This window comes from Giraffa tippelskirchi, chromosome 4, assembly GCF_054371585.1.
Source record: "Giraffa tippelskirchi isolate mGirTip1 chromosome 4, T2T-mGirTip1v1.2.pri, whole genome shotgun sequence".
Taxonomy (NCBI): domain Eukaryota; kingdom Metazoa; phylum Chordata; class Mammalia; order Artiodactyla; family Giraffidae; genus Giraffa; species Giraffa tippelskirchi.
In genome coordinates this window covers 172,275,660-172,294,961 of record NC_137278.1, presented here as the reverse complement: position 1 = coordinate 172,294,961, position 19,302 = coordinate 172,275,660, and the positions used below count along the sequence as shown (strand labels likewise).

The following is a 19,302-nucleotide window of genomic DNA, read 5'->3' as shown; positions in this document are numbered from 1 at the left end:
CCCTCCTCTCTGCCTCCATCCCTTCCTCCCTCCCTCCTGGGCCAGCCCGCCAGACCTGGGGGTCTGGGCCAGCAACAAGTTATTATCATCGCAAACATGGATCAAGGAACCAGAGGCTGCCGGGAGGCCCGGGGTCCTTGAACTGCTGTACGAGGCTGTCGGACACTGAGTGAGTGATGGGAGGTCCTGCAGCTCCCTCCAGCAGGGCCAGAGGGGTTGGGGTCAGAGCCTGGAATGCCTCTCCTTCCTCCTCTCTTCCTGGATGTATCTCGGGGCCCTGCTCCCTCCCTCTGACCCCGGGAAGCCCCTCTAGGCTCTCTCCTCACCATCCCTTCCTCTGACTGAGACTTTCAGCGCTGGTGAAGGGCTGCCCTCCTCCGATGCTCCTGGCTTGTGCCCACTCCTGCCTGGACAGGCACCGAATCTGCCCAGCAGGGCTTGACTCTCCCTCGACCCGAAGAGGCCCCAGCTCCATAGTGGAGGCAGCAGGGACTCCCAGATCACCCCCATGGCATGGTCCCTCCACTTGATGCCTGCATGACACCCTCCCCCAGGGACAGCCAGTGACCGTGGCTGTGGTTATTACTTTTGTTAAAGGCTGCTTTGCTTCCTGCTTCCTGCGTCCCCCTCCCCCCGCCTCAGGTCACTGTTCTGTGTCACAGATATTTTGACTCCCAGCTGTCTGGCCCAACAGAAATGTCCCCAGACCATGCCAGTTCTCTGGGAACAGTTCTGCTCTTCCTGTCCCATGCAGGACTAGGGGAGAGGTCATGTTGGGCAGCAGAGAGAGGACCGAACATTTAATTAAGAGTCTTTTACCAGACAGGTGATTTTCCTGCTTTTAAATCCTCCCAAATAACCTGGTAGGGGAGGTGGTGTTGTCTCCTCCTTGTAAGGAGCAAGAAGTACAGAGAGATTAAGCCACTAGCCTTAGGTCACACAGCTTGTAAACCATTCTGGAATCCCAGGTGTCTGATTCTTAAGTCTCACATCTGTGGCCAGGGAAGAGGGGGTTCTGCTCTTCTCAAAATCGCTGGAATGTATATTATAATTTACAAATAAAAGGTAAGGGTGATAATCTTGGCCAGATGGGGTGCTGTTCCTTGAAGACCTGACCTGCCTTATTGAGCAGAACCAGGAAACCAGCAAAGGGTGGGGAACAAGGTCACCTCCAGGAGAGGGTAATGACTCTGGAGGCTGCTGCCCACTGCTATGACCCAGCTCTGGGGAGCGGGGAGTGGGAGGGGGCTGGTGCAGGGAGTGCTCCTGCCCCTTTAAGACCCAAATCTTACTTCAGTGCTCAGGTTAGGATAGAAGAGCACTTAAAAAAAATAATAATAATTTTACCTTCTCTATGCGTATTAACCACAGAAAAATATTTTTGCATTGTACTAAATGTTACAGGAGAACAAAAAGGAAATAAACAAAGAAACGCCAGAAGTGTAAAAACCAGTCTGGTTTCAAAAAACGAGTTTCTGATCCTGCGATAACGTGTGCCAGCCCCCAAAGACTGCCACCACCTCAGAAGCTCTTTGCCTGGCTTCCTGCCCACCAGCCAGGCTTGTCTCCAGTCACTGCTGTCCAGGCTACCTTCTGCCCCTCCCCTGGAACTCTGGACCCCTTCTTGGCCAAGGCCAAAGACAGATCCTCACAAATCCCTGGACTTCCTTGTTCCTTTTAAATTTTCCAGAACTCCTGGATTCTGTCCCTTAATTTCAAATTACCACCCTGGCAGCTGATTGGCAGGTCTAAGATGATTGACACATCTAAGATGATTGACACAACCACCTTTCAATGAATTTTACTCTCTCCTGCCCCCTCCCTACAGGGCTTCTTGGGTGAGGTTGAGTTGTGTAAGTTGTTGACTGTACAAAGATGCTGAGCGAGAAGGTGGGCTGACACCAGCTACATACCTTCAGTGTTGCATGACTGCTGGGACTTCTTTTGTTTGTTTCTAATTAGTCTGTCCCAAGGGGCTCCTTCTTCTAATTTGTATTCCATTGACTGTGGAGTCAGTGACAGGAAGACAAGACCAAGGGAGATTGGGAGTGTGGGAAAAGTATTTTATAGTCTCATTGGCTATGTCACATGGGCAGCAGGGCATCTTCCTCACCCACCCCAGCAAAGACCTCCCAGGGCCTTCATCTTCAGAGCGGGTCCTCCTTTGTGGACCCATGTGTGGCAAAAACCCCCAGGGACTGGAGACTCAGACTCCAGGCCCAGCACTACCGCAGGTCTCTTTGTGAACTTGGAGAACTTGTCTTCCTGTTTAGGAGTCAGTCTTCTTGTCTGTTAAATGGGGCACTAGTGCTCCCTCCCTGGGTTACATCAGGAACACCCATGCTGCAGGTGGCAGCAGCCACTCTAGGCATCAGCAGAGTGTAGACCTTCAGGTAACTATATTCCTGTCCTTCCTTCCTGCTCCAGGTCGCCATGGGGATGGCTGCCCTGGGCCTCCTCTGGGCAGCGCTCCTGCTCCCTTTCTCGGTGTCTGGACTCCCCACCGAGGAGCCCACCTCTGGGGAAGCTGTGGCCTCTAGTTCCCCTGGACACTGTCGACGGTGCTGTGACTCTGAAGACCCCATGGTCCTTGCCGATGCTGCACATGCATCCTCAGCCTCTCCGTCTGCCCTCCCATATGTGCTGCCTGAGGTCAGGCCCTACATTAACATCACCATCCTGAAGGGTGAGGACCCACACAGGACTCGGGCTGGACTGGCCTGGTTGGCATCAAGGAGGGCATGTGGGAAGGTCTCTTCCTGGGCCTGGGGGAGGTGAGGTGAGAGGAGCAGGAGAAACCAGGACAGAAAACTGTCTCAGACCCTTTCTTTCATTCACACGTTATATTGAGTACCCACCATGTGCCAGGATCATTCTGAATTCTGGGAGGGAGTGTGTACAAACCAGACAGAGATGCCATGTCTGTGGAGCTTCTGTTCTAGTGGGGAAGACAGACAATGAGCAATAAACGTATCACCCAAGTTAAAGAGATGGATGGTGATAAATGCTATGAAAGTGCTGACGTGAAAAAAGGTAAGGGAAGCAGCACTGGGAGTGCAGCTGTGGGGCACGGGTTGCGTATTAAATGGTGGTGGTCAGGAGAGGTCTCACTGAGAAGGTGGGGAAGAAGCCATGTAGATACCTGGGGAAGAGCATTCCAGGCAGAGTGAATAGCAGGTCACTCTATTCACAGAGTGAATAGTGGACCTGGTAAGTTTAAGAAGCAGGGGACAAGCGGAGGAGCTGAGGTGAGAAACAAAACGTGAGTTTCTTCTCTGAGTGAGATAGGGAGCAAGGGAGGGGTTGAACAGACAAGGGGCCTGACCCAGCTTAGGTTTCAAATGGATCGCTCTAATTTCTCCTGGAGACTAGATGGTGGGAGACAAGGCTAGAAGTGGGGAGAGCTGTGGGGACCCCCTGAGCCATTCAAGTGAGAGCTGACTCCCTGTCCTCTAAGACCAGACCCCAGGAGAGCTACTTCTGCTGTTGGGGGATGCGAGCAGCTGATAAATCCTGGGGCCAGGCCCTTGACATCCTTACCTCCGTCTTTGCTCACATCAACCCCGTGAGGGCGGTACGCTGTCATCCTCCCACTTTGCAGATGGGGAAAACTGAGCCTCCGAGAGAGGAGGAGATCTTCTGGGGTCACACCACTGTCAAGGGCAGAGCTAGGATTTATGGGGAGGAATGCAGAGGACCACTCCACTCCATGGATCTGAGACCCTCTCTTCCTCTCCCCACTTTTCTCACCACCTCACACATCACCGCTTCCCCAAGGCCAGCAGAGCCCTCCGTGTGAGGTTAACGAGGTACCTGGATGTTGACAGTACTTCCCCTTCACTGTTCTCCATAACATCCCATGTCACCTCTTCTGGGCCACCTCTCCAGCTGCCTGTTAGGTGGGCGGGCGTCTGCTGTGGCGGAAGGCACCTGGCACCTTCCCTGGTCCCAGCCCCAGCTCGTCAGCTTCCTTGCTGTGTGAGGCAGCAGGGTCTCTTCCTCCCTGGGCTCGCTGCGTCATGTATAAACTATGACTACCATCCCTCGGGACTGGGACGAAGAAAGTGCTCTGCAAACTGTAAAGTGCAGGGCATGTGATGAGGTAGTTACTTCACCAGTGGGGCTGGTGAGGAAGACTTCTGCAGAGACCTTGACCCCCTCCTCCTTGCTTCTCTCCAGGCTTCTCCTCTGAGGGCCTGTGCCCTCTTTTCTGCCCCTTCGTCCCCTCTTCCTAGCAACATCACTGTGGTCAGAGGGGGCCCCAGGAGAACACAGGGCTGTCCATTTCTTTCAAAGGGACGTGGCTGAGGGTGATTACTTGCACTGTGACAGGCAACAGTGAAATATTTGGGATCTGTTTCCTCAAGAAGCACAGCTTCCCAGGTGGCTCAGTGGAAAAGAATCTGCCTGCCAATGTAGGAGACCTGGATTTGATCCCTGGGTCAGGAAGATCCCCTGGAGGAAGAAACGGCAACCCGCTCCACTATTCTTGCCTGGAAAATCCCATGCACAGAGGAGCCTGGCAGGTTATAAGTTCATAGGGTCACAAAGAGTCGGACATGACTGAAGTGACTTAGCATGCACAGTGGCGCTTCCCTGGTGGCTCAAGGGTAAAAAATCCACCTGCAGGAGATGTGGGTTTGATCTCTGGGTCGGGAAGATCCCCTGTCAAAGAGAATGGCAACCCACTCCAGGATTCTTGCCTGGAAAATCCTATGGAGAGAGGAACCTGGTGGGCTACAGTCCAAGAGGTCACAAAAACTTGGACACGACTGAAGCAACTTAAGTTGCATGCATGCCGCCCTGCTCCTAAGCTGTGCCACACAGGCGAGTCCCTTCACCTCCCTATGAATGGTGGTGGACATGGTGTCTCATTTAAAGGGTCATATGGGGCAGTGGTGCCTGGCATGCACTAGGTGCTCAGTAAATGCCAGTTCCTCTGGCCTACCTTCTCTTGGCCAGGGCAGAGCCTTCTGCAGATGCTTAGAAGCAGCCCTGGCCACCTGTCCTGACTTTTCCTCTTCTTGTCCCCACAGGTGACAAAGGGGACCGAGGCCTGCTAGGCTCCCCTGGGAAGCTTGGCAGGGAGGGCCCCCAGGGGGACCGTGGCCCCCAGGGCATCAAGGGTGCCAAGGGGCAGGCGGGCAGCCCTGGCAGTCCATGCCAGATGCGCTTCTCAGCCTTCTCGGTGGGCCGCAAGACGGCCCTGCACAGCAGCGAGGGTTTCCAGCCGCTGCTCTTTGACACGGTCTTCGTGAACCCCGACGGGCACTTCGACCTGGCTGCTGGCCACTTCGTCGCCCCCCTGCGTGGCCTCTACTTCTTCAGCCTTAATGTGCACAGCTGGAACTTCAAGGAGACCTACGTGCACGTGGTACACAACGACAAGGCGGCCGTCATCCTGTACGCGCAGCCCAGTGACCGCAGCATCATGCAGAGCCAGAGCGTGATGCTGGCCCTGGCGCCGGGTGACCGCGTCTGGGCACGGCTCTTCAAGCGCGAGCGTGAGAACGCTGTCTACAGTGATGACATAGACACCTACATTACCTTCAGCGGTCACCTCATCAAGCCTGAGGACGATTAGTGCCTCCCCTGGAGCAGCTCTGGCCTAGGGTGGCTGTGGGCAGGTCTGTCGCCTGTGGGGGCCTCAGTTTGCCCATCTGTAATATGGGCCCCTGACCTGGCATTCTGGGCAGACTTCCTCCTCTTTCCTTCCATCACCCCTCCTAGTCTGTTCCTGCCTCTCTCCTCTCGAACATTTTAAGAAACCTCCTAACCTACATCTTCTAGAACTTTCCCAACCTGGTAGACCAGCCATTTTCAAACTTGAATTTGATACAAATCACTGGGGCATTGTGCTGAAATGCAGAGTCTGATTCAGCAGTTGTGGAATGGGCCCAGGATTCAGCATTTCTAGTACATTCCTGAGTGATACCGGTGCTGCTGGTCTCTGGAACCCCACTTGAGTAACCAAGACCTACAGCTTTCACATTTTGGTACTTTCCGAACATTCTGGAATCTTCAAATATTCTGGAATCTTCCCAACATCCTTAAATTCTCATCTTTCTAGGATACTTCCTCCTCTTGTCTCTTGCAACCTCTTCCTTCTCTCTGAACTCCTGTCTGCCCACCCCCTCCACATGCATACCCGTAGTGCATTTATTCAGTCGCTGAACGTTCACTGAACACCCTCTCCGTGCCCAGCTCTGGGAAGGCTGAGGCGAAACAGACACAGGCCCTGCTCTCGGTGAGCACCCAGTCCAGCCAGGGAGGGGAGACATAGAGGATCCTGAAACCAGCTCCAGAGAACTTCTTGGGGCTCTGATCATATACATCTGTGTTCTGGGTGTTCAGGCACTGTGGCCCCTCATTACCCACCACTCCCCAAGGCTGACAGGTTAGGGTACGGAGGTGAAATGGGTATCCTCTGCCTGTTCCTTTCTTTTCTACCCAATGCCCATCTTTAAAGCAAACCCAGAGGGACCTTGATCAGGGGCCAGGTGCTATCAGGAGAGGACCCAGGGGTTTGGAGGCATTTTGGGGTAAGGCATCCCATGAAGAAGGAAGCCCAGACCAAACTCCCTACACAGCTGGGATGGATGCATGCGAGGGCTCCTACCCCCCTACCACCCTCAGGGCATGCCCTCCCTTCCCCACTCCCTGGTGCTGTCAGGGCCATGCACAGCCCTCTCTGCCAAAGCTGCCTGGGCCTCCGTCCTCCCAGGCTCCCAGCCGCTGCAGACACTGATGTCTGTCCCCAGGTGCTCTGACCTCCTTGGTGTCCCTTGCCAGCCCATGCCCCTGGCCCTCCACACTCTGTTAAGGTGCTGAGGCCCTGCTGCCCAGCAGAGCTGCCTCTGGTTGCTGCTGCAGTTACAAATGCCACTGCCGGGCAATGAGCCAGGAAGGAGAGCACCGGGCTTTGGACCCCTCAGCAGGTCTGGGGAACTGAAGCCAGTGATGTTCCAGGTCAGTACGGGGACGCTCCTCTGAGCCATGATGCCGGGGGAGGCACTGGGAGAGGCTGAGGCCAAGTGAGGGACATCAGGACTTCTGTCCTTTCCCTCCTCGCAGGGTGGGACAGCCTGGCGGCCCCCAGCCTTCCCCTCCCCCAGCCCCAGGTGGCCTAAACCTCTTCCTAGAGGGAGACGGCCTCCGCCCATTGGTGCTTGTGCAGACTCGGGGGCAGAGGTGACCCCAGTGGTGATCTCTGGTGCTTACTCCTAGCCAAGGGAGCCATGGCCACATGGCTGGGGGGTGGCAGCAGGGCCTGACCCAGTGCCATGAAGGCCGGTCCTGTGCAACAGCCCCAACCTCCCCAACCTGACTTCACCTCTGCCCTGCTTGACCAGCATGATTAAAGGTTATATGTTTTCTTGGCAACTCAGGCTGGTTGTTTCTGCTCCGTTTTGTTTGCCCACCTTGGGAGGCCAGTGCGTCCCATTCTGCTGCGCCCAGGTTCAGGGCTCCGGAGGGACCAAGGCAGTCCAGGGACCTACTACACGTGCTCCCCAGCCACAAAGAAGCCAGCGCCCCCGGTCACTCACCCAGCCTGTGTGCCTTGGAGACAGTGGAGCCAGCTGAGTCTGCTGTGCCACTCCCTGGCTGTGGCCTTGGGAAAGTCCCCATGTCTCTGAGCCTCAGTTTCCTTGTCTGGTAAAATGGGAATGCTGGTCATCCCTCTTATGGGGGTGGCCATAAAGATTAGAAGAGAGGTTGCCTAGTGAGCGCAGTGTTCATCCTTGGAGCCACAACTATTGAGCACCTACTGTGTGCTGGGTACCCCACTAAGCTTGGAGGCTTCAGTGGAGGGGGCATAATCCATCACCTCCCAGTGGAGAACACCCATGGAGTTTATGTTCTAGTGAGGCCCTTCGATGTGCAAAACAAACCACAGATCCTCACTTGGGTCTTTGGTCTCACGTTCTGCGTGTAATGTTTACTGGAGAATCACTGGATATTCTCTGGAGGAAAGTGCTGCACATCGTACAGAGGGCAGTCTTTGTGGGTTCTGACTTCTCAGTTAGCACAGCAGCCACTCACGTAAAGATACTTAAAGTCATCCATGTTGACTCCCCTTACTGGCTTGATGTGGGTATCCTATGCTGCCTGCGTGCCTATTGCTGCGTTCAGTGGTTCTCTGGATATCACGTGGAAGAGGGTGCTATAAAGACAAACCCACTATAACTGTACCAGGATTCCCACAATTCACCTGAACCTGTGGCCACCCAGACAGAGGGAGACACAAACCTTAGCTTTCTTGGAGCCCATCTGGCCTCTTAAGGAGGTTTTCTACCACAGCTGAAGTCTTCACAGCTCTCACCCAAGAGGATCTAACAGGTCTGCTCAGGGGAGCAAGGCCACCGCATGCTCTTTTTTGTTTTTTGGCCATGCCCATGGCCTATGGGATTTTAGTTCCCCAACCAGGAATTGAACACATGCCTCCTGAACTGGAAGCACAGAATCTTAACCACTGGACCACCAGGGAAGTCCCCCCACTGCATGCTTTTAGCTCAGGCTCTGTTGAAGCATCATTGGCCTCACCAGCACCCCTGCTTCAACCCTGGTGGTAAAAGTCACCCCCAGTGCCAGGCAGGAGCCTTCGGTCATAGACATTGTGAGGACCTGGTTTGCTGATTGTTGTTGCTTAGTCGCTAAGTTGTGTCCGACTCTGTGATCCCATGGACTGTAGCTCACCAAGCTCCTCTGGCCATGGAATTTCCCAGGCAAGAATACTGGAGTGGGTTGCCGTTTCCTTCTCCAGGGGATCTTCTCCACCCAGGGATCGAACCCGTGTCTCCTTCTTGGCAGGCAGATTCTTTACTGCTGAGCCACCTGGGAAATGGTTTGCTGATTACTGAGACAGAAAAGCTTTTGACATTGCTTGCCAAGCACCTGCAGGACTGAAGTTTGTCCTTTGCAAACTGAGGCCAAAAGTCCCAGATATTTCCAGGCCACATGAGTTCAGGGCTCCAAGACCAGCAGCCCTTCATTGTCTCATAAGAGTCATTGCAAACATCTCCATCTGTGCTTCAGAGATGGCCTCTGGCCTCTTGTCTGTCTGGGCCAGTTGTTCCCGTGGGATCCCAGTTCTTGACTTGGAGGCATATCGTCATCACTGGTGGGTAAGAGCCACTCCATCTTTGTTATGGAGACTTCCCCAACAAGTAAGGTTTTGGTGGGGGTTGGGCAAGGGCCCTGGAAAACTGAAGGCCCCCCACAGCCTGCTTCCAGGTCTGTGGTGACATCTCCAGGGCATCAGCAATGCGTAGTCCCAGTGACCCCAGGGAGCTGGCGAAATCCTGTCTCCCCATCCTGGGGGCCATCCCCTTTCTGTCCTGAGTGAGGACCAGATGTGATGGTGTTTGTGTGTTAGCAGTGGCAGCCACGTGGTTTCTTGAAAAGTGGAGAGTGTTTGTTGGATGAATAATTTTTACCTAGCAAAGGGCAAGAGGAGCTGCAGGAAGCAAGAACTGGGCCAGGGAATAAAATCATGCAACCCCCTGCTCCCTCCCCTCCTGCCAGCTCCAAGGGCCTGTCCCAGTAGCCTCATGCTGCCACGTATACGTCTGGAGGCAGGGAAAAACATAGGCAGAAACTCAACAAGACCAGAGACAGATGTCAAGAACATTATGGGTGGGGCCAAACTGGGGAGAGCTGCGGCCAGCGGGCAGCTTCGGGAGCCAAAAGGGAAGGAGAGGGATTTCCATGACATGAGTCAAGAGTGCACGGAGCTAAGCCGGCGTGGCCGGGAGCAGCTGGTCTGTGGACCCAGGAGGACAGAAGGCTGGGGAGGCCAGGAACCAGGCTCGGTGCTGCAGCACGGGTCAGGATGAGGTGTGAGGTCACCTGCAGGCAGTGGCGTGGGCGGGAGGAAGTAGTAACTGGGGTGGAGGCACTATGGAGGAAACAGGCGCCCCTCTGTAGGGCAGCAGCAGGGCGGGTGGGTGGTCGGTGGTGGCTGACCTTCCTCTGGCTGACTGCTCTTCACCACTGTGGGCAGTGAATTGATGCCATGAACTCAGATGTACACAAAATAGAGCTTGCTTTGTTTCTTCACGACTAAGTTTAATTTCCATTCTGCTGAAGTTGAAGAAATGTGATTTTGCCCAGCTGGGGTTCTTCTCTTACCACACTTCCTAGGGAGCTGCACTGAGAGCCGCATCCTGGCAGCGAGAGGATCACCCACAGGACATCTATTAACTGTGTCAGTACCCCATTCACTCCAGGCTCCTGGTCCCACCCCCACACCTGCTGAACCACACCCGTTACTGTAAAGCCTCCTGTATCCTCATTCCTCTTGGGACAGCCAGGTCCTCTCTGCATACATGCTTATCTCACAAATTCTGTATCCCTCAGAGGTCCGAGCCTAGCTAGCCACATCTGGCTAGATGCACCATCTGATCGTTCCTTCCCTGGGGTCTCAGCCACCTCCCCAGGGTTCTGGTCAGTGAGAGAGGAATGGCTCCTCTGAGTCTCAGATGCCCCAGACGTGCTGGAAGTCTTCCCTGTAGCCCTCGCCACCAGGCTCAGCTGGGAAAGAGGGGCTAGGATCCAGGTTCACCAGGAGCCTCAACCCTGACACTCCTTGCCTCCCCTCGGCCTGCCTCTCCCCCCACCCCAGGGCATCTTGGACATTGCAATAGAGGGGGCTGTGTGTCCAGTTAGAGTATCCTCTCCCAAAGCTCTTGACTAGCAATGCAGGCTCTTTCCTTCTTGTTTTGAAACATCAGTATCAGTTCAGTCCCTCAGTCATGTCCGACTCTTTGCGACCCCATGAACTGCAGCACACCAGGCCTCCCTGTCCATCACCAACTCCCGGAGTTTACTCAAACTCATGCCCATTGAGTTGGTGATGCCATCCAGTCATCTCATCCTCTGTTGTCCCCTTCTCCTCTTGCTCTCAATCTTTCCCAGCATCAGGGTCTTTTCAAGTGAGTCAGCTCTTTGCATCAGGTGGCCAGAGTATTGGAGTTTCAGCTTCAACATCAGTCCTTCCAATGAACACCCAGGACTGATCTTCTTTAGGATGGACTGTTTAGATCTCCTTGCAGTCCAAGGGACTCTCAAGAGTCTTCTCCAACACCACAGTTCAAAAGCATCAATTCTTCAGCGCTCAGCGTTCTTTATAGTCCAACTCTCATATCCATACATGACTACTGGAAAAACCATAGCCTTGACTAGACAGAACTTTGTTGGCAAAGTAATGTCTCTGCTTTTTAATATGCTGTCTAGGTTGGTCATAACTTTTCTTCCAAAGAGTAAGTGTCTTTTAATTTCATGGCTGCAGTCACCATCTGCAGTGATTTTGCTGCTGCTGCCGCTAAGTCGCTTCAGTTGTGTCCGACTCTGTGCGAACCCATAGATGGCAGCCCACCAGGCTCCGCCGTCCCTGGGATTCTCCAGGCAAGAATACTGGAGTGGGTTGCCATTTCCTTCTCCAGTGCATGAAAGGGAAAAGTGAACGTGAGGTCGCTCAGTTGTATCCGACTCTTAGCGACCCCATGGACTGTAGCCTACCAGGCTCCTCCGTCCATGGGATTTTCCAGGCAAGAGTACTGGAGTGGGGTACCATTGCCTTCCCCGGCAGTGATTTTGGAGCCCCCCAAAATAAAGTCTGACACTGTTTCCACTGTTTCTCCATCTATTTGCCATGAAGTGATGGGACCAGATGCCATGACCTTAGTTTTCTGAATGTGGAGTTTTAAGCCAACTTTTTCACTCTCCTCTTTCATTTTCATCAGAAGGCTCTTTAGTTCTTCTTCACTGTCTGCCATAAGGATGGTGTCATTTGCATATCTGAGGTGATTGATATTTCTCCTGGCAATCTTGATTCCAGCTTGTGCTTCATTCTGAAACACAAGGCTCTGGAAAAGCCTCCTTTCCTCTCTCTGCTTTTTGTTACATACCCTTTCTGTATTTGTTAGAATGATCTGGGGTGCAAGAAACACATATTGAACTTAGAGCTTCGAAAAAGGAAAAAAATAACCCTAAACCCCTGGGTGAGGTAGCTCTGGAGCTGGTTGGTTCATCAGCTCAGAAGCATCACTAAGGACCCTGACCTGTTCCGTATTTCCACTTAGCCCACTCAGTGCAACAGCTTTGTTCTCAAGCCAGCTTCCCTCAGGGCCACAACTAACCCAACCTCTGGGAAGGAGAGCAGGATGATAGGAAGCAAGATTTACTAGTGAACCCCAAGGGTCTAGGCTAAACCTCCAAGTGAGATCAGAAAGGTTGTGGCAGGTGAGAAGTAGTCAAGAGCACAGCTGGTTCATTTCTCATCAAAGTTCTCTGGTCACATCATTGTCTTGCTGAAAGTTTCATTTTCATTTAGGTTTGAAGGATTCATTAACAAGAGAAACCACTTATTACACACACAAACAATTTCAATGTTTCATAGATTATTTTACTTAATTTCAACTTACAGGCATTAAAAGAAAAGAAACAATAGAGAAAAGTAACAGGGCATATATCACCAAACTGGGCCGACCTACATCCAGACTTGAACAGCGCTGTGAGGTCCCTCCTTAACAGCAATTTGGAGTCCAAATTGGGAAAGGGGCCCTGGTGATGCATCCACCCCATGGGTGAGACTTCAAATTGTAGTTTCAGGGGCTCCTGCTTATAATCTCAGGCCACAAACTGATATCATCATCAGTTTTGCATGCAAAAAATGCAGCTCGGGTTCTACTTAAACCTTTTTACAATGCTGCTTGTTTCACCTTGTGAGTCACGGGATTTCCTTAGACCCTGGGGGGTTGGCCAGACTTTCAGGGACTCAAGAATTTCAAGTTCCATTCCCTTTTCTGTGATATCTAAAGTGTCACTTGACTTGTTGTGCTTGCTGGCAGGCGCAGAATCCAGGCAGTGTGCGGGCAGGTCAGAAGCAGGTAAGAGGCCTGCTCTCCTGCTTCTGAAGCCTGAACAAGACTTCCTCCATTTTAGTTTCCCTAACAATCATTAGACATGAGTATCTTCCTCAGCCAGAGTATCTTGGTTCTAGGGAGGCTGCTCAGACTTGGAGACAGCTTTGGCACTGAGTGATCCCTGATCACAGCACTCATCAGTTATCAGCCTTGACCGCTGAGCTGCAAGGTCCTGGGGTACTGGGGCTATAGCAGCAATGAAATATCATCAGCTCCAGGAGTCCTCCCCAACCCTCCCTCAAAAGAGTTGAGCTTCCCTGAGTTTAGCTGAGGCTGCTGGAAACACTGCCTGGGTTTAGTTCTAACCAGGTAAAGGAGAGCAGGTTATCTGATATATTAGATCTTCAGTTTCCTCATCTGGAAAATGAGAATAATAATAACAACAGCTTTGGAACTTCCCTGGTGATCCAATGGCTGAGACTCCATGCTTCCAATGCTGGGGACCCAGGTTCAATCCCTAGTCAGGAAACTAGATCCCACATGCTACAACGAAAGATCCTGCATGCTACAACAAAGATTGAAGATCCCATGTACTGCAACTAAGACCCAGTGTAGCCAAATAAATATTTAAAAAATAATATTAACAGCATCCACCTCAGAAGGCTATTGTGTGGATTTAAAAGTGTAAGTGTATCTAAAACCTGACACACAGTTGGCTCTTCATTGGCGTTAACTAATATTTGAAGGTAGGCATTTTATCATATTCATTTTACAGAAGAAACTGTGACTGGATAATTTCCTCAATGTGTCATGTGTTTATTCATTCAACACTTAGTGCTTCACTGCATATGATGGGCCCTGTGCTGTGCTGGGTAGAGGGGCAAAGCAATGAACAAAAGCCCACACGGACCCAGCTCTCATGGGGCTTTTGATCTAGTTGGGAGGGTGGACATCATACAGATGTCAACTTTAAAATAATCCACAACCTAAAAGTTGAGTTGTTGTTGTTCAGTCACTAAGGCGTGCCCGACTCTGTGACCCCATGGACTGCAGCACGCCAGGTTCCTCTGTCCTCCACTATCTCCCGGAGTTTGTTCAAACTCGTGTGCATTGAATCAGTGATTGTAGGGCAAGAGCCAATTAGGCAAGATGGTATGGTCAGGCTCTCTCACCCCACAGCCTCTCACTTTTGCCTTATGTTTTGTAAATAATGACTGTGTAACAGCTGAGATCACTTATAGCACTGTGCATGTACCTCACGAGGTACTCACTTGGTCACGAGGTGCTCGCTTGGTCACGAGCTGCTTTGTGCCATACACCTGCAAGAACTTCACCATGAAAGCCCTGGCTGCCACAACATTGGGGCTACACTGGAGTGTCATCATGGTTATGTTATTTGAGGTTATGTCATGGCTATGTTTGGAGAAGGCAATGGCAACCCACTCCAGTACTCTTGCCTGGAGAATCCCATGGATGGAGGAGCCTGGTAGGCTGCAGTCCATGGGGTCGCAACGAGTCAGACACGACTGACCGACTTCACTTTCACTTTCACTTTCATGCATTGGAGAAGGAAATGGCAACCCACTCCAGTGTTCTTGCCTGGAGAATCCCAGGGATGGGGAAGGCTGATGGGCTGCCATCTATGGGGTCGCAGAGAGTCGGACACGACTGACGCGACTTAGCAGCAGCAGCAGCATGGCTATGTTATTGCTACATTAATGTGGCTGCTGCTACAGCTGCTGCATCAGCCAGGAGAGAGGCTGTGTTATGGTTGCTGTGCCAGCCAGGACAGAGTAAATGTGTCTGCAGTTCCTATGGCTCCTCGAGTCTCCTTCCAGCCTCTTAGCTCGTGCCTTGCCTACCTTGGGTCAGTGAAGAGTGCACACAGCGTGAACAGTGAGACAACTGGCATCCTGAACAGGATTAGCAATACAGTGACACTATCTAACCATCTCATCTTCTGCTGCCTGCTTCTCCTTTTCCCTTCAGTCTTTCCCAGCATCAGGATGTTTTCCAAATGAGTCAGCTCTTCACATCAGTTGGTCAAAGTTGAGAGTCATGTTTTATCTGGTGGGAATTTTTCAAATTCCCTCTGAATAAAACATAACTGGAAGCCTGGAAGATTGCATCTCATGTGACCCTGAGAGAACTGACCTAAGGAAATGGAGGAGCCAGGTTATATAGAAGTTTTGCAACAAGGGGCAAGTAGTCTGAACATCAAAAGATTATTGATAATTAAAACCAGATATTCCAACTTAAGGAATTTAGTGCTTTTCTGTGTACAGGAAGATGCAAGAGTCTGGGCTCATTGAAATCATTCCTTCCATATGTACCTCAGCCATTTGGGGCCCATATCTTGTGTTTTTCACAAACTGAGCTTTCTTTCTTGGGGGTTCACCATAGGAAGTGGCAACGGTCTATAGACAGCGGGTATTCTTCTCCCTCCTGAGTCCCTCCTGACTCCCTCCCTTGGAGTCCTCCTGCTCACATTGGAAGGCTGCAGTAACTGATGACTGTGACATCCTTGTTTACTGATATTGCAGAAAATATTCCATTTCTTATAGACCATCACACTGGGATCTCAAATTAGGGTCAGTGCTCTCAAAGTAATAATGGAAGAAGCTAATTTGGAAGGTTGGGGGTGGTCAGAGATAGTCTCTCTGAGGAAGAGGCGGTTCAGCCAAGCCCCAGAGGGGGAGAAGCGGTACCAACACTACAGGCAGAGGAACCCCCATGGGCAAAGGCCTGGAGGTGGGAAACTGCTCAGCATGTCCTGGAAACTGAACAAAGGCTAGGAGGCAAGAAGGAGCAGGTTGGCACTGTCATGGCAGACCGAGCACAGGTTGGAAAGGAATTTCCAGACACAGAGCATTTCAGAAGGGAGTGAGTTTAATAGGAGCTGGGAGCAGAGATAATGAAGGTTCTGCAGATGTAGCAGGCCAGGGAGTGCTTACAAGACACTGTTAGAAGAGCGGGCTGGCTCAGCAGGCTGTGCTTTGCATGGGCTAGTGGCCAATTTTTACAGCCTCAAGGCAAAGAAAATTCCTGCCAGAAGGGTGGCATTAGCTGATTGATTAGGGTGGGACTTCCCAGGTGGCTCAGTGATAAAGAATCTGTCTGCCAATGCCAGAGACACAGGAGATGTGGGCTCTATCCCTGGGTCAGGAAGATCCCCTGGAGTAGAAAATGGCAACCCACTGCAGTATTCTTGCCTGGAGAATCCCATGGACAGAAGAGCCTGGCAGGCTATAGCTCATGGAGCTCCAAAGAGTTGGACATGACTGAGCACGCACACCCCATCGTAGGGTGCTATAGGGTAGGTACTGGGGTGGGCATTTTTCCTAATATGGGGACAGGAAGCTTGCTGGTTCTGATCAGGGAGGCTTTTGGCAATGGTTACAAAAGGGCTCAGTCAGTTCCAGGTATGACCTTCTTTCTGGGCTCCTCTTCTGTGGCCTTGGTACACTGTTTCACTGAAACAGTGACAGACTTTATTTTGGGGGGCTCCAAAATCACTGCAGACGGTGACTGCAGCCATGAAATTAAAAGACACTTACTCCTTGGAAGAAAAATTATGACCAACCTAGACAGCATATTAAAAAGCAGAGACATTACTTTGCCAACAAATGTCCCATCTAGTCAAGGCCATGGTTTTTCCGGTAGTCATGTACGGATGTGAGAGTTGGACTATAAAGAAAGCCGAGTGCCAAAGAACTGACGCTTTTGAACTGTGGTGTTGGAGAAGACTCTTGAGAGTCCCTTGGACTTCAAGGAGATCCAACCAGTCCATTGTAAAGGAAATCAGCTCTGAATATTCATTGGAAGGACTGATGTTGAAGCTGAAACTCCAATACTTTGGCCACCTGATGTGAAGAACTGACTCATTTGAAAAGACCCTGATGCTGGGAAAGATTGAAGGCAGGGAGAGAAGGGGATGACAGAGGATGAGATGGTTGGATGGCATCACCAACTCAATGGACATGAGTTTGAGTAAACTCCGGGAGTTGGTGATGGACAGGGAGGCCTGGCATGCTGCAGTCCATGGGGTCGCAAAGAGTCGGACATGACTGAGCGACTTAACTGAGACAGGACCTGTGTTTCTGGATCTATCTGGCAGGTGATCTTTGAAGGAGTTGAAGGTCATTGGATCAGAGGTGGACCCCGGATTCAGACCCACATTCTGAGCTATTATTTCTCATAGGCTTCAACACTTTTCCAAGTTCTTTGTGTGTGTGTGTGTGTGTGTGTGTGAGCCCTCAGTCATGTCCACTCTTTTGTGACCCCATGGACTGTAGCCCACCAGACTTCTCTGTCCATTGAATCCTCCAGGTAAGAATACTGGAGTGGGTTGCTATTTCCTTCTCCATGGGATCTTACTGGCCCAGGGATCGAACCTGAGTCTCTGCATTGGCAGGTGGATTCTTTACTGAGCCACCAGGGAAGCCCACAGCACATTTGGGGGCTATAAAAGAACTTTGTATGGGGTGCAAAGTTTGTATAAATGTGGGTAGCTGAAAAGAGAGAGCAATCAACTCTGCCCATGTAAATTTGGGTGTTCAAGGATGAGTGGGAGTTTGCTATGAAGAAGTGAAAAAGAAGCTTTCCATTCTGGACAATCTAGTTCACAAATCCCTGTAAATACTCTTTGAGAGCAAGTCTGTTTCATCCTATCTGGAACTCACCAGCTGGTGCGGGCAAAGGCATGGACTGGGGATCTCGGGGCATGTTTCAGGCAGCTATCAATTGCTGTGCAGTTGTTTGGTTTTTTTTTGATCCCTCCTCCAGTTCTGCCTGGCTCCAGATTTTGGCATTATCTTCTCCTGAGGTCTCTGGCTGCCTTACTTAAACCTGTGCTTCTGAGCCCCTGTGTCCTGCTTTCTTTTCTCACAGTGTTCATCATCTTCTAAATCCCTATAGGATTTTAAAGATAATTTTATTTATTTTTGGTTGCTTCCAGGGCTTTTCTCTAATTGTGGTGAGTGGGGGTTATTCTCTAGTTGCAGTGCACGGGCTTCTCATTGCAGTAGCTTCTCTTATTGGGAAGCATGGGCTCTAGAGCACAGGCTCAATAGCTGTGGTGCTTGGGCTTAGTTGCTCTGAGGCATGTGGGCTCTTCCGGGATCAGGGACCGAACCTGCGTTGGCAGTCAGATTCTTTACCACTGAGCCACCAGGGAAGCCCTTCCTATGGAATTTACTTGGCTATTGTATTCATTGTTTCTGTGCACTGGCTGCTGCTGTCTCCCCCAACCCCTAGTCTCCCACCAGACTGTTATAGTCCACAAACCTAGAAGAGAGCTTGCTACATAGTAGGTACTCAATAAAAATTTGTTGACTGAATGAATACGTCTTATTTTTAATTTTCATCATTTTTGATGGGATTAAACTTTTTTAAATTTTATTTTTTCAACACCAAAATCATTTTTTATTAGGGTATCGTCGATTAACAACGTTGTGATAGTTTCAGTTTGTCATACATAGCTTTTATTATGTTGAGGTACGTACCCTCTATTCCCACTTTCTGGAGAGTTTCTATCATAAACGGATGCTGAATTTTGTCAAAATCCTTTTCTGCATCTGTTGGGATGATCATATGGTTTTTATTCTTCAATTTTTTAATATGATGTATCATGTTAATTGATTTGTGGATGTTGAAAAATTCTTCCATCCCTGGGATGAATCCCACTTGATCACGGTGTATGATCTTTTTCATGTATTGTTAGATATGGATTGCTAGTATTTTCTTGAGGATTTTTGCATCTATGTTCATCAGTGATATGGCCTGCAATTTAATTTTTTTGTGGTATTTTTGTCTGGTATCAGGGTGATGGTGGCCTCATAAAATGAGTTGGGAAGTTTTCCTTCCTCTGTGAATTTTTGAAACTGTTTCAGAAAGATAGGTGTTAACTCTTCGCTAAATGTTTAATAAAATTTGCCTGTGAAGCTGTCAGGCCCCGGACTTTTGTTAATTGGGAGGTTTTTAATCACGGAGGTTTTAATTCAATTTCAATGCTTGTGATTGGTCTGTTCATATTTTCTACTTCTTCCTGTTCAGTCTAGGGAGACTGTGCCTTTCTAAGAATTTGTCCATTTCTTCCAGATTGTCCATTATATTGGCATACAATTGTTCATAGTAATCATTTGCAATCCTTAGTATTTCTGTGGAGTCAGTTGTAACTTTTCCTTTTTACTTCTAATTTTACTGATTTGAGTCCTCTCCCAGTTTTTCTTGAGTCTGACTAAAGTTTATCAATCTTGTTTATCCTTTCAAAGAGCCAGCTTTTAGTTTCATTGATCTGTGCAATTGTTTTGTCTCTATTTCATTTTATTTCTGCTCTGATCTTTATGATTTCCTTTCTTCTACTAGCTCTAGGTTTTGTTTATTCTTCTTTCTCTAGTTGTTTTAGGTGTAAAGTTAGGTTGTTTATTTGAGATTT

At 50.4% G+C, this 19,302-nt stretch overlaps 1 protein-coding gene and 1 long non-coding RNA gene across 4 annotated transcripts; one reads left to right on the top strand and one right to left on the bottom strand.

Annotated features, from left to right (window-relative positions):
• Window positions 1-7,387, top strand: C1QTNF6 (C1q and TNF related 6). Of its 3 annotated transcripts, none has more exons than XR_014081697.1 (4): window positions 1-169; window positions 2,428-2,686; window positions 5,037-6,542; window positions 6,762-7,387. XR_014081697.1 is itself a non-coding variant. In XM_081588293.1 (3 exons), exons 2-3 carry the CDS (start codon window positions 2,434-2,436, stop codon window positions 5,582-5,584), a joined length of 801 nt encoding a protein of 266 aa, XP_081444419.1. In that variant the 5' UTR covers window positions 1-169; window positions 2,428-2,433; the 3' UTR covers window positions 5,585-7,387. The 3 variants fall into 3 exon arrangements, 1 of the variants encoding a protein (XP_081444419.1); XR_014081698.1 differs by having other exon boundaries at window positions 5,037-6,969; window positions 7,075-7,387; XM_081588293.1 differs by having other exon boundaries at window positions 5,037-7,387.
• On the bottom strand, window positions 2,046-5,972 carry LOC145544909 (uncharacterized). The gene is made up of 2 exons (XR_014081699.1): window positions 3,541-5,972; window positions 2,046-2,938 (listed from the first exon to the last, which is right to left on the bottom strand). It is a non-coding gene; the product is annotated as an uncharacterized LOC145544909 (long non-coding RNA).
• Window positions 7,388-19,302: the final 11,915 nt, after the last annotated feature.